Source organism: Camelus bactrianus, chromosome 11 (assembly GCF_048773025.1).
Source record: "Camelus bactrianus isolate YW-2024 breed Bactrian camel chromosome 11, ASM4877302v1, whole genome shotgun sequence".
In the NCBI taxonomy this organism is placed as follows: Eukaryota; Metazoa; Chordata; class Mammalia; order Artiodactyla; family Camelidae; genus Camelus; species Camelus bactrianus.
The window spans coordinates 10,949,967-10,975,085 of NC_133549.1; the positions used below are offsets into that span (position 1 = coordinate 10,949,967).

At 50.6% G+C, this 25,119-nt stretch overlaps 1 protein-coding gene across 7 annotated transcripts in view; it reads left to right on the plus strand.

The window, feature by feature from the left end:
- The window catches only part of LOC105075094 (centriole, cilia and spindle-associated protein-like), a 71,162-nt gene that overhangs the window by 26,365 nt on the left and 19,678 nt on the right, over nt 1-25,119 (plus strand). Inside the window, exons 5-6 of one of the 7 annotated variants that reach the window (XR_006727556.2) lie at nt 1,688-4,357; nt 4,457-18,388. The exons of 1 other annotated variant lie outside the window; for it this stretch is intronic. Coding sequence is in view for 4 of the 6 variants with exons in the window: in XM_074373215.1 (XP_074229316.1) it covers nt 24,724-25,117 (394 nt within the window). In the remaining 2 variants the exon portion in view is untranslated. Of the gene's footprint in view, nt 1-89; nt 1,664-1,687; nt 4,358-4,456; nt 18,389-23,325; nt 23,940-24,120; nt 25,118-25,119 lie in introns of those variants that run through there. 5 more of the 7 variants (XM_074373216.1, XM_074373215.1, XM_074373214.1 and 2 more) reach the window with 5 other exon arrangements.

Below are 25,119 nucleotides of genomic sequence, written 5' to 3' on the forward strand. Positions count from 1 at the left end.
TCCTTACAGGAGTGTCTCGTCCTGGGGTTGCAGGTGGGCAAGGTCCTGGAGGACTCTGGTGACCTTCAAACCAAGTCTCCATCCCCTAGGGCCATTTGGAGTGGATCCATGTATGTGGAAGGTGATCCAGAGATGCGTAGCCAGATCCCTGGACCAGCCATAGCCTATTTGAAAGCACCTCTGCACTGCAAATCCAGGGCTGCGCGTGTCACTGCTGTGTGACATCCCTCGGGGCTCCTGAACCCGGGAGGCTGCCTTCACTGGAGGAGGCTGTACAGGCGTCCTTTCCTCTCTGAAGGATTGCCCTCTTGTCGGTGTATCTCTGGTTCCAAGTCGCGGCGACCGCATTTGTGGGGGCCCCTCCCCACGCCCATGGTCTCAAGGCATCATGCCTGCATTCCACCGTAATTGAAGCCTTTTCCCAGCGGCAGGGGTTTGCCAGCAGAGCACCTGCCGCGTGCCTGCTGTTCACCTCCAATGTGAGGACCTGAGTGCGGACACTCCCCACGTGGACACTTCAGTCCCGGCGAGAAGAAGAACTGCGCAGCAGCCCGGGGGAAGGCTCTTCATGCCCCACTCCTTCCTTCCCACTCTCTCATCCTCCTTAGCCGCCCAGCCCACTGTCCACCCCTCCAGCACTCGCCTGCCTGCCATTCTAACCCATCCCTGGGTGCCGGGGAAGGGGGCGGAACGTCCCTGCCCTCAGACCAGGTCAGCGCGTCCTCAGTAGGCGGGTTGCGTGTAATTTGTCGTCCTAAGAGTAAACCGTCTGGTTGTAAGCTATTGAGTGTGTGTATACAGAGTTAAAATGATCCCTTTACTAATGTCATTCCTGCTTGCTGGTCAGTGAGACGGAGGGAAGGGCTGAATTTACGGGGTCGGGTTGTGGGACCGGGGATTAGCTGGGCCCTGGCACACCTGCGGAGGCTGAATCAGAGGTGCTCCTGGCGTCTCCCCTGAGCCCTTGCCCTGGTCACGCAGCCTCCAGCCTTCGATCGCGTCCCGTGGGGGCCCCCGCCCGGCCGAGGCGCGGACCCGCCGGGACCTGCAGGGACGGGGCAGCCGGCTGGGCGGCGATGGAAGCAGCCGCTGTCCTGTGCTCCGCCTCCTGAGCGCAGCCCGCCGCTCCCTCCCGCGCCCTTCCTGGCGGCTTCCCGGGCCTCCCGCGGGGTGCCCGCCAGGTGGTTCCTGCAGCCTCTCCACCGCCCCCAGCGCAGGAACCACGGACACTCCTTTGAGCTCTCGGGGCACTGGGGCCACCGGGGTGGCCAGAGTTCTCTCGTCTGGTGCGTGAGAAAACCAGAGGTACAGACGGGATAGCGGGACAGGTCGGGATAGAAAAAGGCTAAGGGAGCACCTCGAGCCGAAGGATGCAAGACGAACCGCCCTCTTCCCGCCCCAACAGATCAGGGAACTGATCATCAAATAAACGTCCCCTTGATCCGGATTCATCTGATTCAACATCCCAACTGCTTGGCACATGGAAGGGGTCGTTCAGGGCTGTCAATACCTGTTTCTGAACCATCCTTTAATGCATGGGGTGGGGGCGAGGACAGGGGCATGGATGTTGATGGATGTTGGGGGAAGGGCTGTGTCTGTTCTGTTCCACAAGGAGACAGAGAAAGTGCTGCTTGTGACGCAGCTCTGTTTTTCACATGCTCTGCTGTTCCGGTGTGCGTGCCTCTAGTGCATTTCAGACCTCCCCAAGGAGAATCTAACTGGACAAGAAAAAGCAAATATTCGAGCCTGAAAAAGAAAGATGCTTCCCGGAAGTTATGACGTCATCCCATTGCACGCGTGGGGGACCTGTCCTTATGTGGTGAAGAAAATGGAGGGTTATAATTGGATACGGACTGTGGGTGGCCTATTTCCTTGCAAGTCACCCTAAGTGGAAGGCCTAATTGCTTCTCTATCAAGCGATTTTCCTCGAATTTATTTGCCAAAAAAAAAAAAAAAAAAAAAAGAAACCCTCTCAGAGTTTCCCTGCAAAGAAAGGACACATCATATTATTTCATAGGAGGGCAAACACGAATCGAGAATTCCTAGTCCCCTAAGCCTTGTCTGCCGCAGCCTTCCACATCCCTGGCGCACGCCTGCACCTGCTCTGTGCTCGCCATCGCAGGGAGGCTGGGGCCGGGGAGGCTCCCTTTCCAGCCTCCATGCTCACTCTTTTAGGGCACAGATCGGGGAGGGGTGAAGTGTACTCCCAGGTCTTCCTCCTCAACACAAAGGTCCTAGTCTAGTGCATTTTGGATGTGACTACCAGTGACATAACTATGTCTACAAAAATGGCCCCTGGTCACAATAGACTGAGCCCAGGAAGGCACTAGGGCCAGAGATCCATTTGGCTACCATGAGATGTATCCTTAAGGCCACAGAACAGCCTCAGCTGGCGTCCCACTGAGTTTCTTCTTCTTCTGGCCCAGATTCCCCATCAGAAATCTAGTGTTTAAGGTGGGAGGAGGGACTTGCCAAGGAGGAGTTAGGCTTGGCTAGTGTATCTTCAATGCAGCCTAAGGAATAAGTGAGATCAGTTTTGGTTCATCCTGTCTGACCTGCAGCCTTAACAGGAACTGGCCACCCTACTGCCACAGGTGGAGGAGCTGTTACTTATAGGAAGTTCTCCGAGGGGAAGCACAGGTATTTATTTGGAAGCACATGACCATAAGCTGCTTGACCCACAGATGGGAAAAGGGCCAGTGAGGGGGAAAAAAGACCCCTCTGTACTGGCCCTAATCTTCAATAAAATACACTTTTAGAAATTCACCAAATGCTCCAGGTGAGTGAATTTCTGGTTGGGCAGCTGCAGAGGCTCAGTTTTGCCAGGGGGCCAGCACACACCGCATGCACTAATGATAGGAATCGGAGGTGGGGTGGTGGGGTGGGGGTGGGGGTCAAGGATGTCAGGATGGGCCCCAAGATTGACAGTGGGGTTGGAGGTGGGTCTCAGCCAAACTTAGACCTATGGTGTAAGAGGGCACCAGTGGACATCTGTGATCTATCACAAATAAACAAGTGAATTTGGAATGAAAAGCAAAACCAGCCTGCAGTTTCCTTTTTGTGCTCCTTGAGAATGTCACCCATTTCAGAGCCCTGGACTTTGGTCTTTGAGTGTGTTCATGCTTGAAGATGTGTCCAGCATTCCAGAGAGAACACCATCCCCTGCTCACCCACGTTGATCATGTAACACCTCCCTGTCCATGGCAGATGGAGTACAGCCTGCCTCCCTGCCTGAGAAGTCACACCCTGGGAGAGAACACACTGTACCTCCAAACATCTCCAACTTTCCCCAGGGTGACTTGTGTTTCCTTATGAATCTTGTAGGACCCTGCTTTGCCTTTTTCTCAATTTTCCCTCCCCCACAGTTGGGTCGGTGTGTCTCAAATTTTGGGGGTGCATAGTATCACCTATTGAAATGCAGATTCTAATTCAGTAGATCTGGGGGTCTGAGATTGTACCTTTTAACATGCTCCAGGTGAGGCAATGCTGCCAGTCTGTGGACCACGGTTTAAGCCTGACCCTCTAACTCCCAATTCAATCTGCTCAACCCAGTGTGGTCCTCAGGCTGTCTGCATCGGAGTCCCCTGAGGTGTGTGGGCTCCAACCAGTCAGAATTGAGGGAAGGATGTGACATCTGCAGTTGAATAAAGTCCCAGATGACGCTCATGCAGACAGACTTTGGTGAGCAGCTGCTCCAGGAACAGGAAGACTTACAGCCCCTGGGGAGAGCTGAGGTCTCCATGGCCCATGGACTTGTGCTGCTGCTGTGTGCACAGCCTCCTTCCTTTGGGTCCCCAGGGTTTTAGCTTGCCAACTCCTGGAAGTAGGAGATGGTCTTTGTGGAATGGTTTTGATAAGTAGCGCTTCAGATCTTGGCATAATGAAGCCCTTGAGGGAACTGACGTCCAAAAGAAAAATCATCCAGGAGAGCATTGGATTGGGGCAGGGTGCGGAGGGACCCTCACCCGACTTTTGTTTCCTGGAACATCACTTGCGCCTCCAGCACGTGGCACAGAGGAATCACCCAAGCCACTGATGAGGCCAGGAGGCTGGTGAACTGTGCAGAGCCGGCAGGCAGGACCCTGGCTGCTAACTCAGGATGCTGCCTTCGGGCAGCACCCAGGCTCCCGGTGAAGGATCGCAGAGTCTCCCAGCAGATCCACCATCCCGCAGGGCCGACAAATGGGGTTTAGCACAGCAGACGCTGCTCCTGCCCCAGCCCCCAGCAGGCGGTGCACTGGCTTCTATGCCTGAAAGCCGTAGGGGACAAATCACGGACAGATCTAAGTACACGAGCAGATGGTGTGGTCCGCTCGACACTCACACCTGGTGGTAGCTGAAACCCTAGCGAGAGAGCGTAAGTAGGCTGTAATTACACCACCTTGGCTTCATATATTCATTTCTCTTGTCAAGTGAGAAGTCTCACCCTTAACCAATGGCTTTATCTTCCACGAAGGTCGTCTGCCTGCTCAGTGTGGAAATGCGGATGACTTCCACTTCCATTTTAATACAGATGGAACAACGACCCTAATATTACCACCTCTGACAGCAAGGATGGCGTCCCTCCTGTGCGGGAGGAGCTGCCCTTCGGAAGCTGGAAGCTCGTTCCGCAGCGCCAGCTCTGCAGAGGCCCGGAGCCGCCGGCCTCTCCCGGACTTTCTCCCCGCGGAACACACCGGCCTCGCTCCGGGCGCGGGGCAGTGCGGAGGGAAGCGGCAGCTCCTGACGTCAGAGTGGGCACAGAGCGGTGGCAGAGACGGGCCCCTGGAGCCGCGGAGATGAGCCCGGTGAGGGTGGGGCGGCGGCAGGGAGGCTTCTGGAAGCGGCGATGCGTGCAGCGAGCCCTGGCGACCGAGCCCGAGTTTGCTAGGGAAACACACCAAGGCGGGAAGGTGTCTGCACGCAGGGACCTGGACGCAGCACGCGTTGCATGGGCTCGGGAGGGGAGGCTGGAAAGGCCGGCAGGCGCCAGACCGGGAAAGGTTTTCTATGTCCTGCCCAGAGAAGACTGGCTTCCTGCCCCCCATCACCCCTCACCCCCCCACGCAGGAGCCCCCTTGGCAGAGGAGACTTTAGGCCTGGGCGCTGGAGGACGCATGCGCAGCTGCCGGCCTGGCAGGGAAGGGCCCCGGGAGAGCCAGCTCTGCGCTTGCGCTAAGAGATGGTTGCCGGCTTAAGTGCTCATCTCCTCGCAGGTCAGTTCTCACGCTACCCTTCACGCCCTAGTTGGTGCCCTGAATACATCTATTCAATGAAGACAGAGTCTATCGTATGTCTGGGATGCAGGCGGTAGGACTGATGGAACCCAGCCACCAAATTCATGTTCAGACAACGGATGGGGAGACTACGGCCCGGATTAGGGCAATGGTCCATGCAGTCCCGCCGAATACAACAGAAAACTGACCTTAAGAAAAACCCAATAGAAAAACAGGAGAAGGACGTGTATAAACAACTACTTTAAGACGGGAGAAGGGGTATAGCTCAGTGGTAGAGCACATGCTTAGCGCGTACAAGGTCCTGGGTTCAATCCTCAGTACCTCCATTAAAAAAATAAATAATATATAGAAACACAAGGAACATAAATGCATAAACCAGTACACAAAAAAATATTTAACACTATTTGAGATCAAAGTCATGACCCTTTAAACAAGGAGTTGCCACTGTTTCTGTAGCAAATTGGCTCTATTTAAGAAGCGAATGCCCAAGTACTGGGGAGACTGGTAAGGTGGGCCCCCCCAACACTGCTGGGGACAGGGGAATCGGAAACTTTCCTGAAGGCCATTTGGGAGATTAAAACCCAAAGCCACAACCATCGCTTGTTCCGTGATTTTACTTTCAGGAACTTATCTTAAGGGAACAATAAACGAGGCGGCAGGTGCGTCCTCAAGAACACCGCAATGTTAAGTGGTGAGGCTTGGAGCATAGACGTTGAGCGTTTGAAAGAAAACAAAACAAGAAATACAAAAAGTCACCTATGCGGAAGCATTTCAGGCCAGGGGACAGGCCAAGGGGGTGTGCAGGTCATGGGCCACTAGCTCGTGCCTGGACGGAGGCCTTTCTCAGCCTGTGTGCCCGGCAGAGGCAGAGGCAGCTGATGCCAGCCTGGACCCACGACCCTGAAGGGTTGGGGGCTGGTTCTGAAGACCTGTCCCAGGGCCCCTGGGTGTGGTTGGGATCAGCCCTGGGCCTCCCTAAGGAGCTGACTCCTTCCAGGGTGCAGTTGGGTTTAGGTGATGTTCATTAGTTTTGCTGAGTGCTGGCACTGTCCTGGGCCCTGGGCAAACCCACGGGGCAGGGGGCTTGTCTGTTTTGCTCCCTGCCACATCTTGGGGGCCCAGAAGAGTGTCTGCCAGTGCAAGCCCACAGTCAGCGCCAGGGCCAGCTCCTAGGGGCCTGACGCTTATATGGTTTTGGAGGCCCTCTCCGAGAAAAGGAATTCAAATTTTTTTTTTAAAAAATTGGTTCCAAATAAATTATTTCTTTAGAATGAGAGAACATAACAAATGATAAGATTTTAAAAGCCTTCAAGTATAAAATGAGAAAGACTTAAAAAGCCAACAAATATACAAGGTACAGGAAGACAGTAGAATCCTGTTAACTAGCTGACTGACCCATCTCTAACACCTTGATTCCCTGGGAGGAGACGGGCTGGAGACTGACTCAGTCACCAATGGCCAATGACTTTACCAACCACTTCCATGTGATGAAGCCTCCATAAAAACCCAAAAAGATGGGGTTTGGAGAGCTTCCTGGTGGTGGGGGAGAGTGACACGTCTGGAGAGAGCATGGAAGCTCCACACCCTTGCCCTGCACCTTGCCCTCTGTCTCCTGCATCTGGCTGTTCCTGACTTATATCCTTTTTGCTAAACTGGTGATCTAGTAAGTAAAGTGTTTCTCTGACTTCTGTGAGCTGCTGAAGCAAGTTAGTCAAACCCGAGGAGGGGGTCTGTGGAACCTCCAAATTATAGCCAGTTGGTCAGAAGCACAGGTGACAACCTGAATGTGTTACTGGTGTCTGAAGTGAGGGCCAGTCTTCTGTAGCTGAGCCCTTAACCTGTGGGATCTGACATCATCTCAGGAAGACAATGTCAGAACTGAGTTGAATTGTAGGACACCCAGCCAGTTGTCCCACCAGAGCTGTCCCACTGTCCCACCAAAGTACTGCTGGTTGGAATTGGTACCAGAATCATCAGACATGCACCCAGCCCTTGAGAAGCTCAGGTTCCAGTGAAGAGACCCAAACCTGTGGGACCCAGGGCAAGTATCTTGTCCACGTTGGATTCCTGAGTCTTCCCGGGCATCGCCTGGGCCCCAGGGGCCCCGGAGCTGACCCCAGAGCCAGCAAAGGCCTGGAGCACTCTGAATACAGAACACCATTCACAAGAGGTACTTGGGGTCACTCACTGCCTTGAGTCTTGCTCCCGGGCGAGCCTTCACGTTTACATCTGGGAACTCAGCCAGAAGGCCTGAGGCTGGGGGCTCCTGTTCCTTCCAACTTCTCCGACTTGTGTGGCAGGTGGGAGGGGAGATGGGGGAGGTGGCATGTTTGTTTAAAGGAACTTGTCAAATCTGAAGGCTCAGATTCCTGGGCTCTGAGTGGAAACCGGAGCCCTATTGGGCCCTTGGGTTAAGAAGGACAGACCCGGGAAGGTATTCTCATGGGCTTCTGGGTGAGTTTGGGAACCAAGATCATCATGATATAACTGTAGTGGGCGCAGAGGGCCCGGGGGTCAGGGCCAGGGAGAGGAAAGCCGTGTGGTTTGCTTCCAACCATGATTTGGCTGGTATCTGCCGGCACCCCTGGAGCAGGAGGCTTCACCTAGCATACCAGTTGTCTGGCCTGCCGGCAGGAGAGCAATTTCAGGTGCTCTTCCTCCAGCCTCCAAGAGGGAGATGGCCCCGAAGGTCCTCAGAGGTTGGGTGCTGTTCTCTGGGGACCGCAAACCCTGGGTCATATGAGTGTAGGTACCGCCCTCCCCCCAGCCTCGTGCTCACCCTGACCAGTGCCCGCATCACTGCTCGTTCAGGGAGAGGGACGGGACACGGATCACAACACGGTGGCTGCGTCCTCCCTGGGGCCTTCAGTGGACAGCCCCGGCCCCTCCCCACGTTGCCCTGGCCCAGGTGTGCCCTTACTTCTCGCAGGACTGAGGGATGGGCTAGGACCTGGTCAGCTGCTCACTGCAGTTGGGTCTTGGTGCTAGCCTCACGCTCTGGTTGACACCTGTGGGGCTGCAGACAGTGGTAAACAGTGATGGGGACACAAGGTGGCAGTGTTCTGTGGGCCGAGACTCACACTGAAAGCAGCCCCCTGCTGAGCGGCGGGCCGTACAGGCGCTCAGTGGACAGCGGGTCAGCATCTTTTAGGCCTCAGATCTTCTCCGTGGGCGATGGGTTTCTGTCTCAGACCACGGTCCTGGGTGCTTTACGAGCTGCCTGGGTTTATGCAGAATACCATCAGGCAAGGATTATTGCTGTTAGAATAAATTCTACTGGCCACTTTTCAGATACATCCCCCAGTCAAGTACCCACGCCGGTCTCTCCGGGGAAGCCAGGTCCAGACTTCAGCCCCTGTCAGTGAGAAGGTGCTGAGTTGGCACTCTTGGTTGGCCAAGGTGTCCAGAGGGGACCAGGTTGAAGGCGGTGTCAAATCAGAAAGCTGAAAATGGGGTTCCAGATTCTCAAAAACATCAAGCCATCAGTCTCTTCAGGAACTAAGTCTTTTTTTCAGCATCTCAGTCCTTTACACATCCCCCAAACTTAGTTCCCTAACCTCTAAGAAAATTCTGGTCATGTGTTGACCATTGTTGTCAAAACCCCCAAATCTAACTCCAAAAGGGAGCAGATTAATCTGAACATCTTCAGTCCTTCTTGGGCTTGGTCCAATGCTTTTATTTCATGCAAAGCAACCACTGAAGGACTTTAAAAACTCTCCCGTTTCTCATCTTAGCCACACCTTTCATGTCTAGGGGCCCTGAGCCCCTCCAGAGATGTTTGGAGCTATTTATCAACGTGACACCTGAGGATACCCGCCTTGACCAGTGGGTCACAGAGAACTTGAAGTTTTGAGAGGATGGAACAGTCTGAATCTGATATATCTCATGATATCACTTGCATTCTAATTTGAGGTGGCCTGCTGTCCAGGGAACGCCCTCTGAGCCCTTGTGGGAGCCAGGGCCCCACGGGAAAGTTCAGTCCCTGAGGACCCCAGCTGGTAGATCTGGAAACGTCGGGACCAGCCACATGCACTGGGATGGGGAAGGCTCCAGTACTTGGTTTTGTCCATTTCTGCACCTGGAGAAGCTCTCACATGTTATAATGGAAATTAGAATTTCTCTTGGCCGCACCATCCTCGGCCTCGTCCTCTTAGGCGCCAGCATCACCTAAGGCAGAGCGAGATGCATTCACTGCCCAGACTCCAGACCCAGATGATCTACCGCTGGGCCCTCTGAAGATCTCCCTGGATTTAATTTGGAACACTTTTTGGGGGTGATATTTAAGGAACCATAGAGGAATGTAGGAATATCAAAAAGATTAGAATCAGACACACATTTTTTTTTTTTAAAGAACATATAATAGATCCTAAGAAACTGTAGGTGTGCTGACAGTGCTTCCCAGAGAACTCTGGGTGTTGACCGTTGAACATACGATTTGTGACCATTACAGAAAGGATACAGAGATGGCTGGGCGTCCACTAGTGCAGGTCATGCCAAACTCTCCCCACTCCTTGTTCGGATCCTGGTGCTCAGTGAACACCTCAGAGAAGGCCCATAGAGAACATTTTTGTAATTTCATAAAATCTCGTGTGTGCAGTAGGGAAATATATGGCTTGAGTATTAGCACTATTAGGTCCATGGTGAGTTGGTTGAACAATTACATTAAAAACTGGACGGATGTCATAGGGAGAGTGGAATGCTCTGCTCTTGCTTCTCAGTGTCTGGAAGTGGAAAATGTGCTTGCTACATCTGGACATACGGGATCCAGAACTGATAGGGAAGCTGGTATGTAGATCAAACTCAGCACATCAGTATGGCAGCCTGGAAAGGTGGGCTCAGGTCGATGAGGAAGATGCCAGCCAGGTGAATGTCAAGTTTGGGTTAAAATGTTTAAATATGAGAAAAGCATCTTGGCCATTCATGTGAAAAACAATTGGGGCGTTAAATAGATCACAGTGTGATGTGATTAAAAAAGAACATACACTAACCTGCACCGCCTGCCTGGAGCAGCTGTGTCGGGATCAAGTCTAAGTCGTTATATATGAAGATTCGTTTCCACCCAGTTTCTGTGAAGCCACATCTCGGTTCAGTTCTGGGATTTACAATCAGGGACAGTGACAATCCAGAGAACATGGAGGTGACCAGAAAAAGGAGGCATCCAGGAGCAGTCATTTTCAAACAGAGGATGAGGCTGCGGGAGAGAGGAATCCAAGCAGGGTGCGGCTTCTGAGGTGCAGTTTCCCCATCGCTGAAACGAAAGGCTTGGCTCCACGTCCAGTGTTACGAATCACTTACTGATGGGACATGACTGTTTCCAAATAGCTGAAAGGCTGCGAGGAAACCCAAGGGAGTAGACTGATCAACGCAGTTCCAGACTCCAGAAGATGAGACTAGAATCAGGGGGTGGAGTGACAGGTAAACTGAGAAAACTTCACAGGTGATTAGAACCACCCCCAAATAGGGTATTCCATGAGCCCCAGCCCCTAGAGAGCCTCACTAATCCAGACTCCCATTTATTAAGAAATTGCATTTCTTGAGAAAGGAAATCCTAAAGTGTTAGAAGTGTTGAAATAATTTCTTCCTCTGCATTAAGAATCTTAAACACATAGAAGGAAAAAGTTCTCAAATTCCAAGTCCTTTCTGAAGGGAAAGCCCAAAGAATTGGAGATCTTTCCCACCCACCTTCAAGTTTCTGATCAAGCTACACATGTGTCAATATAGAAGGTTTTCCATTTTTTTTAATAGCAATTCTAACTATGAATGTGTGGTAATGTTCCTAAATCTTATGCTTAGCTGTGTCAGATGCATTTTAATTTGCATTATATGTTGCATCAACATCCAGAAAAGAATAGCTCTTTCAAAACTCTAGTTCAAAATTGTTCACAAAAACTTCTCCCTCCTACTGTCCTCCTTCCTTTTTTTCTTTTTTTTTTTTAAATTGAAGCATAGTCCGTTACAATGTGTCAATATCTAGTGCACAGCATGATGTTTCAGTCATCCATATACATACATATATTCATTTTCATATTCTTTTTCAAACAGGTTATTACAAAATATTGAATTTGATTCTGCCCTCCTTCCCACTCTTTCCTTTCTGCTTTTAACTGTTCAGGGAAGAGTGATTTAGTATATTTTGAAACCCATTGTGAATTACACTGAGATCACTGGCAGGGTTGGAAATTCAGGGCTGGTCAGTGATGTCTGGGAGAGTAACTGCCCCAGATGGCAATGCCTGGTCCCTGGTCTCACCGCCATCACAGGCGGGCTGCTGGGAGGCAGGGAGCCCTTTAGAGCCCCCGCCTGGCCCTCCCTGCATGTCCCCAGCCCTCTGTGGCCTTTCCTCCCTCCACCTTTCCCCATTGCCTCTGCCTGGGGCAAGTGTCCTCAAAATGTTTGCGCAGCTTCGGCTTCCTCCCAAATGTCCCTTCTTCAGAGAAGTCTCCCTTCCAGTTCACGTTCTCTTCCACACTGGGAGTTACCCAGGCCACCTGGCTGCTGGTTTCTTCTGTGTCCTCCTTGAGGGCGAGTTTTTTTTTTCACGTTGTCACATCTGTTCCTACACCAGTGCCAGGCACACACGGGGGGCTCAGCTGCTTCTGCTGAGTGAATGTTTCTGGTTCCTGCCTCAGACCTGGTGGGCTGGAGGGAGAGGAGGCAGCCCTGACCCTACAAGGGAGATCTGACCGCCAGGCACCAGCCAACGTGGCTGGGGTGGGGAGAGCGCTCAGGGTCTCCTATGAGAAGCAGTGCAGGGGCTGGAGGACCAAAGGCCTGGATGGAGTTTAGGGACAAGTCGGGGCTCACCCAGTGACAACAGTAGGAAGGGCTCCAGGTGGAGCAGTGCGGAAGGACTGTGAGTGCAGGTCCAGGTGATCAGACGCAGTGCTTAGCCCACACCCACGTGCTCTCCTGCATTTTCCTCTGTGGTCGGTTGAGGTCATGTGACCAGATCTAAAAAGGATGTATGTCACTTCACGGCCATGGATGTTTAGAGCTGGTATGTCTCCTCCATCTCTGTGAAATAATAGAATATCTGTCTATCTGTCTGTCTGTCTGTCTATCTATCATCTCTGTCCCTGGTTCCAGTCACAGAACTCCTAAAAATCCATGTAATTTTCTAAGTGAAAAGAACACTAGGAGCATCTTTTGTTCTAATATTTGCTCTTTGACCTTGGTTCCTGACACAGAGCCCCTAAATCTTATGGAATTTTGCGGGTGAAAGGATTGTCTATTGTTCTAATGGGGCGACTCTTGGTGGGTCCCTGGGTGGCTCCCGATGAGGGCTGGTCACCAGAAGGACCAAGCCATTCTAGTCATACTCAGAACTTGCACCCTACGCTCACATCCCCTGGGAGGAAAGCGAGGTTGAGAGTGATTAGTGATCTCTCGTGACTCTGTGATAAAACCTGTATTAAAATGTGTGGGGTTCTGAGAGCTTCCAGGCCGATGAACACATCTACGCGCAAGAAGGGTGGTGCCCTCCAGCTCCACGGGGACAGAAACACCTGTGCTTCGGATTCCTCTGGCCCTTACCTTATGTGTCTTCATATGCTCTACTATATCCTTTTAATTTTTATTATTATTTAAAAAAATTTTTAAATCTTTTTATATTTTATATATATATATTTTACTGAGGTATACAGTTATATTTTATATATATATATATATTTTACTGAAGTATAATCAGTTTACAATGTTGTGTCAATGTCTGGTGTACAGCATAAAGCTTCAGTCACACATGAACATACATATATTCATTTTCATATTCTTTTTCACCATAAGTTACTACAAGATATTGACTATAGTTCCCTGTGTTCTACAGTATGATCTTCTTGTTTATCTATTTTATGTATATTAGTTAGTATCTGCAAATCTCAAACTCCCAATTTATCCCCCCCCCCCCAGTAACCATAATTATTGTTTTTTAAAATGGAGGTACTGGGAATTGAACCCAGGACCTCGTGCAGGCTAAGCACATACTCTACTACTGAGCTATTCTACCCACCCCCAATTATATCCTTTTTAATAAACCAGTTAATATAAGTGTTTTGCTGAGTTCTGTGAGTCATTCTAGCAAATGACCAAATCCAAGGAGGAAGGTCACGAGAACCTCCAATTTGTAGCCAAGTCGGACAGAAGTTGTAGGTAACCTGGGGACCTGCTACTTGCTATTGGCATCTGAAGGAGGGGCAGGCTTATGGCACGGAACTCTTAGCCTGTAGGATCCGGGTCAGAACTGAACCGAACTGTAGGACACCCAGCTGGTGTTGCACAATTGCTTGATGTACAGAAAACCTACATGTCTGCTGTCAGAAGTGTTGTGAGTCTGGTGTATTGTGAGAGTAAAGGGGAAACACACAGGGAGTGCTTTTTGCCAACGAAATCCTCCCCCTTCCCTTCTCCTTGTGACCTGGAAGCTCCATTTTAGGGTGGCTGTGTCACAGAGTGAACGGATCTTGTATCTCTAACTGATTGTGGGGAGAACAGCCCCTCTTTGTCTGAGTGAGAAATAGACTTCTATTGTTTTCAGATACTGAGATTTTTGCATTTATCTCCTGTGAAGGCTGGTGGTTACTTGTCCCATCTAATACACTGACCAAGTGGGAAGTGTTCATGGGGACTATTATCCTCATCCAGATGAGATGGATGGGCAATAACCACCTTATCAGATTTCCCTACTTTTCTAGGGAGTGAGGATTGTCACCTTGGTTTCATTGATCTGTTTCACTTGTTTAAGCTCCCTTGATCAGATTTTTTTTTTTTTTAGTGAAATGATTCTGCTGTTTTTTTAAAAGGCATAAAATAAACAAAAACTTCTAGCATTTATGGGAGACTTGTGAGTCTGTCGTGTGCATCTTGTCCACAACAACTCTCCGACGTATGTGTTGTTACCATGCGCATCCTTCAGGTTGGGAAGCTAAGGTTAGCAGAGGCAGATGGCTACCCTGGGAAACCCTGGAGGGAGGTGGGGAAGCTGGGTTTTCAGCCCAGGTCTGTCTGAGTGCAGAGCCCCCGCTCCTAATGGCTAAGTGACTCCACTGATCTAATTCAGTCCTCCACTAACACTTGAGTCCCCAACAAGGGCCTTCCATAGTCTAGCTGGTGGAGCAGCCAATCACATTATCAGTGCATTTTAATTTGTAAGAGAGTTCTTTACCCTGATATGAAATCTGAGTCCCAAGCCTCCAATAAATGCTTCATGAGTCAAGTCATCATGGTCCTTCTACACTACATTATGTATGCCTCTTTCCATTTTAAGAAGACAAAGGGTCTGTACAGGAAAAGGAAAGAGCTAAAGAAGAGTTTCCAACCAGTCTTCCACTGCAGACAGAGGTATCACACCAAAGAACGGAGGATTACTACATAGTGCGTCTCAGCATCATGGTGAGGAGTGAAGGACGATGTTGGCCATTTTGCTTTCAGAATCTGCAGCTCCCCTCGTGTTGCATTTTTGTTGCTATTTTAACATTCTGTAAATCTAAATTATATATCTGAAAACATCTTCATTGTGAATCATAGACAGTATTCTTCTGAATCATCTTTGGGGTGAGGGCAGGTAGGCTCTCACAGAATGTAATCTGTTTTCCTCCATGTGAATGAGCAAAATGAAGGAGTAAATTCTGCAGCTCTGTCAATAAGGGTGTGATCTTGGGAGACTCACTGACTTTTGCTAGGACCTTATATGTGTGTTCTCAGCTTTTAAGACTATAAGGATGTGGAGTAACCAATATCTGAGCAGCCTCTGAATTTCTGGGGACCCATAAAGGATGATTTGCTATATCTAATTTCACTCTCACCGTCCCCTACTCCCACCAGTAGAGATTCTAATTTAACTTTTCAGCCCTGATCGGAAGGCTGAGATACTTTTCCTCTACTTTCTATGCTTTTTAATTGAAATTTCTTGATGGCCTGTGGACTTGTGTTTAATCTCAAGTAGTGAGAAGTTAGGGAGCACAGTCTACAAGACCACCTTCCCTTTGGACACCAATTGCAAATTTGAGACTCCCCAAAGTCTACCCTTGGGTTTGATAATTCTCTAGATGGGTTCATAGAGCTCATTGAAAGCTGCCATACTCATGGTGACAGATTATAACAGCCAAAAGATGTAGGTTAAAATAAGTGGAGAAATGCGTGAGTGGAGTCCAGGAGGGCTCCCAGCTCAGGTCTTCCAGCCGTCCTCTCCCCACGGAGTCATGGACAGTGTTAACTCCTCCCAGCAGTGATGCGTGACAGCACTTGGGGAATATTGCCAGCCAGGAAGTTCACCAAACCTTGGTGTCCAGAATCTTCACTGGGCCTCCACGGTCACCTGTCCACATGGCTGACCTCAGTCTCTAGACCTTCTGGAGTCTAAGCTGATACTGCGTGACTCAAAAGCCCCCACAATCAATCATATCGTTAGACATCCTGGTGAGAGCCAAAACTCCCAGGGAAACCACGACACTCATTGGGTAGGACATTCCAAGGGCTTAGAAATTATCCACCAGGGGATGAGGGCAAAGGCCAGACCTCCTCCTGGTCAATGTTAAAATCCTTCCTACATATGTAGGAAAGTTTCCTTTTAGATAAGATTGCAAACAACAGTCTTTTTTTTTTTTTTTCAATTGAAGTACAGTCAACTACAATGTGTCAATTTCTGGTGTGCAGCACAATGTCCCAGTCTTGCATACACATATGTATATTCATTTTCATATTTTTTAAAATCTTGTTTTCTATTTGAGACAAAACAGAGTCAACTGCATCATCCACAGTAAATGTATTTTGAACATCTACTATTGTGCTTGGAAACTCCTGCGATAATTGTTGACATTTTATCTTACAAGGTCTTAGCCATGTCTTACCTATTGGCAGAAGGCACTGTCTTATCTATGGCGTGTGACATGCTTATCCAGAGGGTCGAGGTTTAGCCTGGCTTCTGGCTAGTACTGTTATTTGGGGCATGGCTGCCAGTTCCCAGGGTTCTGAAAAGAAGGCACGATGGGATGTGGGACGACGTCAGCGGCTTGCAGATCTGCAGCTGATTTGTCACTGCCACTCAGTTGCCTTTCACATCCTCACTTTCTCCTTCTCTCCAGGCTCAGAAAACGGGCAGCCCTCTGGCTCCCAAGGCTGAGACGTCTGACTGTGTGTGAAGTCTCACTTACCGCATTTTCAGCCCCCTTCTCTCCTCGGTTTTTCCCTCTTCACCGAATATGAACAGATTACTCCTGTCTTTGATAAACACTTAATTTTGACCTAATTATATCCCTGGAACCCTGGAACTTTAAATGAGCTTGGAGGTTGAGACTTGAGTCCTTCACATGTCCTGCCCTCAGCCCAGCTGGGCCACTGTAGGACCTGGGTCTTTTAGGTTTCCTTCCTTGAGCACAGCGCTGGGCACGCAGTAAGCTCTCAGTAACGTGCATGGGATTGAATTCCACTGGAATTTAGCAGCTCTGTCACGGCCTGGGATGCTGAGGTCCCTGTTACCAGCCTGTCTTCATTCCATTCAAAGATGTCAACTGTTGAAAGATTTCTCAAATCACGTCTTTTGTCCAATAACGATATTTCAAAGCTGAGTATCCCGAATCCTGCATTGGAAAATGATGCTGATTATATCAATCAAACTGCCCTATGATGTTACTGCTAGCTGACGACCACACAGGTGGAAGGGATGACTGTTTATGTGACAACCCTGCCTTCACTTGAACACTTTAAAATAACAGCAGCTTGGGGGATGGGAGGGTAGTACGGCTCAGTGGTACAGTGCATGCCTAGCATGCACAAAGTCCTGGGTTCAGTCCCCAGTCCCTCCATCCAAAAAAGAACCCCCAATTATGTCTCCCAAAATAAAAAATAAAATTTTAAAAAATATAATGAAGGGAAAAAATTAAAAAGATCCAATAAACAAAAATAATGTCACCTATCATGCAAAGAATGGAGACACAAACTATTTCTGTAAAACCCTTCTATTTGTGGTTTATTAACACCCATCCCCAACTGAAAAAGAATTTATGCATATTTAGATACTGATTTCTAATTAAGGTATTTAAAATCTCTTCTGTATCTTATATGTCTATGTAAGATCTGTGTAGTTTTACATTACATATTCCTGCAAGTCTCATGGAATTAAAAAGTCCTCATTTTACATGAATTCTGGAGAATTAAAAACAATTTTCAAACACTTAGAAAAGGATTTAAGTGGGCTTCCAGAATGCACATAACAGAAGAGGATCAAGTCACTCAAAGAGGAAATCAGAGCAAGGACAAGAATATAAAATAGAATAAAGCTGTGAAATGATAATACACAAAAGTAGGCCACACATTTGGCTCTGTGCTTTATAGCAGCTGAAGAAGCAAGAAAAAAAGAAAAAAACAGCAACACAGAATCTTCACTGTCCAAAATATAAAAAGCAAGACAAGTTGTTAATTAAAGACTGAGACAGATTTCTCCCATGGTCTTTCACAAGGGGATAATGGGTGAAGTGTGGACCAGGGCACCTCCCTTCACAGATTTAACCAAGTTAGGCTGTTGCTTGCAGAGAGCCTCAGCAAAGCCACCGCTCTGACACCCGAGTGCAATTCAGAAAAAGCAACTCTGTGAGGGGCTGGAGCAATACTCTTGAAGTTAGCTGTTTTCTAATAAAATTGGCTAGAATGCAAAGAAAAAAAAAAAGAATTTGGAATCCTAGAGCGATGGAGCGAGTGCATAATCATTAGGCAGTCCTCCATGAAGGAGATTTTCTGGTTCCCCAGCCTGGCAGAATTGGAGGCTCTGTTCTCTAGGGGCCAAACCTGAAGTGTGCATAGTTTATGCTGCTCAGCTAAGTGCATGGTAGATTGTCCATCTTCTCATGAAAATGACAAAGCCTCAGAAAAAGATGGGTATCCTGATGTGGTGGCCATGGGCTGATGGAATGTACGCAGCCTGGCCAAGAATTTCTTCAGACATGCCCACGACTAGGCAGCCCGGGGCTCAGCATTCAACCTCGCGGAGCAAGGCATCCAGAATGAGAGTCTGGGCGCGCTCTCAAAGCAGGCGTTCCTGAGGCTGCCAGATGAGACCACGGAGAGAATTCCATGTTCTGACAAATTGCCATGGTAATCACACTGTCTTTCTGGATTTGATGGCTTATTATCTAGTAGTCAAGGTAATTGGGGATATTTTTGCTTCTTTGTTAGATGGCACCAAGAGTGGGAACACCAGGGGAGGGGGATTGTTCTGGAGGGAGACAGAGGCATTCTGCTAGGAGTGGGGGGAAGGCGGGGGTGGGAGGGTGGTAGGGAGAGCTTGCGGGCTGTTCAGGAAAGGCACTGGGAGATAAAACGCAACGGTGGTGGAGAAAGGGCAGACGATGTAGGCTGCTATGGTCTGAATGTTCATATCCCCCTGAAATTCACCTGTTGAAACCAACCCCCCAAGGTGGTGGTACTGAGGTGAAGACTTCGGGTGGTGATTCTGTCCTCAGGGTGGAACGCTCATGAACGCGATTCAAGCTCTTATAAAAGAGGCTTCAGAGAGCTCCGTCCTGCCTTCCACCACGTGAGGATGCAGTTTATGAAGGACGAAGGTGATTCTCTGCAGAACGCAACCATCCTGGCACCTTGATAGCAGCGCTGTCAGAAATAAATGTCTGTCATTTACAAGCTGCCCAGTGGGCGGTACTTCGTTATAGTGGAATATGGTGATATGCAGTTATATCAGTCTGAGTTGGGGGCTTCACCTGAGAGCCAGTCCCGGGGCTGAGTAGTCTCTCAGGGAGGAGCTCAACTGGGGGTCAAGGTCATGATCTGTGGTCCGTGGGTCCTGGCACAGAACCTCTCTTTGCCTCTTGTCAGGAAGTAAAGAACTGAAGCTAGTTTCCCTGCTGGGACTCCGGAATCTCCCCAGGCAAGCAGGAGTCGGGCAACGTGACTCGGCATAGAGACCGTTCTGCACAGAGGCTGGGGTTCGCTGCTCGAGAACCCTCTTTCCATTAACAGGGCTCCAGGTGACCAGACATCCCCAGGCTTCCGGGTGGGAACTCTAGCTAAATACATTATTGTTTTCAGTGCATATTCTTGATTCTCCTATGGCTGGTATGGCCTTGAGACATAAGGTGATGACCATGGGACTAACTCAGCGAAACAAATAGCTCGCCCAGATCCTGTCATGTAAAAGGAACTGTCCATATGTATTTTTCTATATGACAGTCCCTGGTTACATCTATTGTAGACAAGAAGAGAAAGAGGGCAGGTAACAGTACTGAGCTGTACTTGGGTTTTTTTTTTTTTTGGAGGTACTGGATATTGAATCCAGGACCTTGTGCATGCTAAGCACACACTCTACCCCTGAGTTATACTATCCCCCCACCCCTGCAAGAATTTTTTTTTTAATGTTATTTTTCTTTGCCCTCATTCAGCAGTCTCGATCAGTCCGATCAGCCCGTAGCTCTGACAGTCCCCCCAGGGCCAGGGGAGTGGCTTCCCTTGCACTCATGCATGGGGGCAGTGCTGGGGTGTAGTAACTCAGCCAAGCCTGCCCTGGCTGCAGACCTGTTATTTGGATCAGGTGCTTGCTCTCTGCAGGGCCATGAAGGGGGCTTGATGCTTGTGGGTGTGCCCCCATCCCCGATGAAGGTGATAAGGGCAGGGGATGGATACGATCTCCCTACCAAGTGATTGCAAGTGTGAACCCAGGCTGAAAGATGACTCTGACATTGTGACCTTGCAACTGAGAGGATGAAAATGCCATTAATAGGTACGGGGAGCGGGGACCAAGGGTTTGCTGGGGAGAGTAAGATGGTAAATATGAACACCAAATATGCGCTGTTGGCAAGCTATGCACAGGGGAGAATGGCCAGTAAGCTAGAAGGTGGCCTGGCCCCTGCAGGCGGATGGAGCACAGAGATTAATGCCACTAAAGAAAGAGGAGTAACCATTGCTATGTCGTCCCATGTGCAGAAATGGTGGGTGGAGAAGGAAAGAATGGGGAATCCTTAGTTTAAAAAAGAGGAGGAGGAGCACTGGGAAACTGCCAAGGAAACAGGAAGCTGATCAGAGAGGGGGAAGGAATCGAGACAGTCCAGGGTTTGAAACACAGCACTTGATTGCTCTCAGAGAAATCAACTCTGCTAATTTTAGGAGAAAAGACACAGATTCAAAAGTTGCTTGGGGGGCTTCTAGAATCTCTGGAACAGGTTTGGAACTCTGAGAGGAAGAACATTACTGAGACCAGTGTGTCCTGCATCCCTGACACCACTGGCTCTGGAAACTGGCATTTCTTACGCATTGGGGACACTGCTGCTCCAAGAACTCGGTCCTGAAATTGGCGTTTCAGCCAAAGACAGATCCTCCTGGTCTTTGCTTCTGTGCACCAGTAGATCCTGATTCTAAGCTTGGGGGCAGCAGTATCTGATTAACAGAGCTTAGGTCTCATGATTGCCTTCTAGCTGCCAGGGAGGCTGGGGGAAATATCTAGCACCTGTAGCTCCTACCCTGGGAGGTGGGCTTATAAAAAGGGCAGAGTGGAGAGGGGACTCCTGAGTATGTTTGTGTTTGGAGAGAGGGAGAAAGGGAAAGGAAGAGGGTGGGGAAGAGCACAGTCCGGAGACAAACGGGCAGATGGTGGCTGACGCCTATAGGACCAGTGGGGGGAGGGAGGTGATCAGGACAGGCAGGAGGGGAGCCCACAACATGGAAAGAACATATTCTCTGAAGGAAGGAAGGAAGAGTGAAGTCGGGGAAGCTCTTGGAAGATGGCTTCCCTAGGCTCAGAAGGATAGTTTTTGACAAAGGATAGGACAGCGCCTTGAGGTGAGGGAGAGACAGTGCCACAGGCCTCTGATGGCAGGGCTCTGGAAGCAGAGGTGCAGCAAGTTCAGGCCAGCACCCCTGACAGCCTGCAGAGCTCATCTCTTGTGAGGCTGCCATTCCAGTGCTGCCGGACTTAGCTGCTAGCAGGCTTTCTTATATGGAATCTGTAAGCCTATGAACTAAATCTCTATTATTTTTCTATGATCTTTCAGGAATCCAGCACCAGACCTTCCTTTTTATTGGCTCCCCAATATCCCTCCCAGAGGCCCTGCCTCTCACTGAAGGCTCCCTCTACCAAAGTCAAGGGGCAGCTCCTTCCTCTCTCGTCCATGCTGGGACCCTGCTGCCAGGCCTCTAGGGTCCCCTGAGTGCCTGCCCATTTCCTATCCTCCTGATTTCTCCTGTGAGCTTCTTAGGCCATTCCTAAAACTTCCCTCTTGCTTAAGAAACCAGTTGCAGGGGGGTAGATGAGGGTAAAGATCAGTGGTAGAGCACGTGCTTAGCATGCATGAGGTCCTGGGTTCAGTCCCCAGCACCTCCATTAAAAAAGAAGAAGAAGGAGGAAAGGGAGGGAGAGGAGGAGGAGAAGAAGAAGAAACCAGCTGCAACTTTACAATATTTGCCACAGTTATATCTTGTAATCTCTGCTCATTGGTCCTGATTCCCCCTGTAGAACAAATCGACACCCACTGGCACTCCTTCAGTGCTGTATGAACAGAGGATTCTTTACAGGAAAGGTTTGCCTCTCCTGATATAGAAATATGGTTTTGTAGATACTGCTCACAATTGCATTCAATTTCTTAACAGCTGTACCTTACTTATGGTCAATGACATTCCAGAAGGTTCCCCCTACAAGTGCTGTCAAATTAGATCTTTCTCATCCTGTTCTTTTAAACACACACACAAAAATGAATATATAGATGGGCATATGTTGTTTTGTCTGCCTACTGCTCCTTCCTCTGGGAAGCCACTTCCTTGTTCCATGTGGTTCTCCTAAGGCTGTCAATCTCAGCCTATCCCCATCTGCAGGGATGGGCACGTGACCTACACTTGGCCAATCATATCACCTTCAGCCTTGGCAACAGCTAAGCATGTAACGGAAGAATCTTTCTCTATAAACGGAACACCGAGAAGTTCTCTTTTGCTGACAGTTCTCAGCTGAGACAACATAAGGTTGGGGCTACAAGTGGCACTTTGTCTAGCTGTGTGGAGGAAATTGCTGCAGGGAGAGAAGCAGCCAGCCCCCAGGAGGAAAGCAGAGCTCAGACAGAGAGAAAGAAGGAGTCTTGATGACACTGATTGGATCCCTGGGTCTAGCTCTGCCACAGCCAATACATTTCAATTCAAAGATAGCTGACTTGGATTTTTGTCACTTCCAAGTGGATGAGCCCTGACTAATAACACTTCAAAAAATTAGAATGAATGTAATACACTTAGTTGTGCAAAACAAGGAAAAGAAACCATTTCTAGCCCTATCTTTCAGTTAAACAAAAAAGTGGTGTCATACCTTATATACTGTGTATGTGTGTTTGTGTGACTATAAAATATGACCACAAATCCCTCTACCCAGTCTGCACGCGCCCCTTTGTAATGTAAGTGTCCTGCTGCTCCTCTTATGCAGAGGTGGAGTATGTTTCTCTCCCCTGAATCTGGGCTGGCCTGTGACTTACCTGAGCGTTAGAATGAAGCAAAAGAGATGTACATGACCTTCAGAGGCCTTCCAACTTCTACTATTAACCTCTTGGAAGAGAGGGCCAGGTGAAGAAGCCAAGCTAACCTCCTGGAGGATAAGACCACAGGGAGGAGATTAAGCCAGCCCCACTGCCAAGCATGTGAGTGAGGCCATCTCGAACCTTCCAGCCCAGCTCTGCCTCCAACGGAATGCAACTGAATAAGTGAGTCTAAACCAGCGGAGGGACAGCAGCAGTGGAGCTGCCCAGCTAACCTGCAGAGCTGTGAGAAATAATAAATCTTTGTTCTTTTAAACTGCAAGTTTTGGGATGGTTAATTATGCAGCCAAGGCTAACGGAAACAGATTGTGTTCTGAACTTTCCACATAACTGCACAGCATCATTGCCATGCTATTAATATATTTATTAAACTTCTTTAGTCTGCAACCATGGAAAATCAGTTTAAAGAAAAGGGAGAGGCATTAGAAAGTTCCTGGGGTACTTTAAGCTACGGAAGGTAAAGCTGGGGAGAGAAGTGAGGGCCACTGTGAGCGTCTCTCCAGAAAACTGCCATTAACAATCAGTGCTAATGACTTCTGGACTGCTAACTTCAAGTTCTCAGGGACCCTGAGGACTCCTCCACCTTGGGCAGCACCTACTTCCGGAACACTCAGCTATGATGGGGGAGGGGCAGGACACGGAGACAGGAGACAGAAGGGAAACCAGCTGTAAATTGGTGGAAGTCTAGTGTGGAAGCCAGAACCGGGTAACTCATCATGGCCTAGGCCTGCTTTTCCACTGCTAACTATGTTTTGATTTCCCCAAACTTCTTTTCCTTCAAATCTTTTTGTAACTAATGTACCAAGTCTCCTTTTAATAAAGGGGACAATCTGCGTGGGGCCACTTTGGAAACTGTTAACAAATAGAGCAACGTTGTATATTTGGCACAACGCAACTGAGTCTGTCCAGGTTTTCTGTGCCAACGGGTCTCTGAGAGGGCGGCTTGGCAGTTTTAATCAATGGCTTAAAAAATGTTTGGGGTGTAGACAAGAAAGGAGTTGTACTAAAACGTGAAAAGGGGTTAAAGCCAGAGTAACAGGTGTTGTGAACAGAGGGAAGGAAGCAAGAGCCAACGTGTGGACTTGCGACTGTTTCTGGGAACCGCGACCAGCGCAGGTGTCAGGAAGAGAACACAGAATGTCGCTGGCTGGAGGGCTGCATCGTTCACTGGCCGCCCCCTGCAGTGGCCGGTGCCCGGGGCAGAGCATACTAGGACGCGGTGAGCTGGCGCCCCGGGCGGGTGGGCCAGGGACCTGGCTGGGGGCCCCCGGGCCCCGCGCGCTGCACTGAAGCGGCCGCCCCCGCCGAGCCGGGGACCGGAAGCGCGCGCGGGAGGCGTCTGCTCCGGGGACTGAGGCGGCGCCTTCGCCTCCCGGCTGCCGCAAGAACGCGGGCCGCCGAGCCGTCGGCGACATCTTGCTCGGCAGGAAAGCGCGCGGAGAGCGGGCGGCTTCTGGCTGCTGCGCCACGCGCGCTGAAGACCCGCCGGGCGCCGCGGGGTCGGGGGCGCAGGGCCAGGCCGGCGCCGCACGAAGGAGGTAAGTCGGGGCCGCCCCTCCAGACTGTCCCGACTGCATGCCGCGCTCGGAGGGCGATCCCAGGACCCCGAGGCCGCCCCGCTCCCCGCGCCGACATCTCCTTCGCCTCCCTCCTCCACCGCCCATCTCCCGGCTCCCGCTGCCTCTGGCTTCGGACATCGGGAGCTGCTCTCCCAAGAGACCCCCAAGTCCCCGCAGCCGCGGCCCCTCGGTCCTCCCTCCCTCCCCCCACGGCCCAGGTGCCGAGGGCCCGGGTCCCTCCGCCCCTCGGCCCCACGCCCCGCCCACCTTCCCGGCCCGCCCGCGCCGCGCCCGCCCCCACGCTCCGCCCCCGGCAGCGCTGCGCCCGCCCCCACGCTCCGCCCCTCGCCCGCCCCGTCCGGGCGGGGCTCCGGGTTTAAACGTCGCGGCGGGACGGAGGGGCGGGAGCTTCTCTGTGTCGTGTCGCGGGTTCCGTAGGGCACCATGTTCGACACGGGCTGCACCAAGTTCTCGGGGAGCGCCGTGAAGAGCGAGTACATGAAGCGCTACCAGGAGCCGAGCTGGGACGAGTACGGGCCGTGCTACCGCGCGCTGCGCCACTACCGCCTGAGCCGCCGGCTGCGGGAGCAGGCGCACGAGCCCTGGCCCAGTGACGACTGGGGCCCGGCCCGCGCCTCGGACGACTCGGCGGCGGCGTCGTCGTCGTCGTCGTCGTCGTCGTCGTCGTCGGGCGCCGGGGGCCACGCGCCCCAGTGCGCCCGGGCCTCTCCGCCGCCGCCGCCCGCCGAGCTTGCGGCGCGGGAGGGGCCGGAGCAGCGGGAGCGCAGGGCCCGGGAGGAGCAGGGCGCGGAGGCCGCGGAGGAGCCGGCGCTGCCAGGT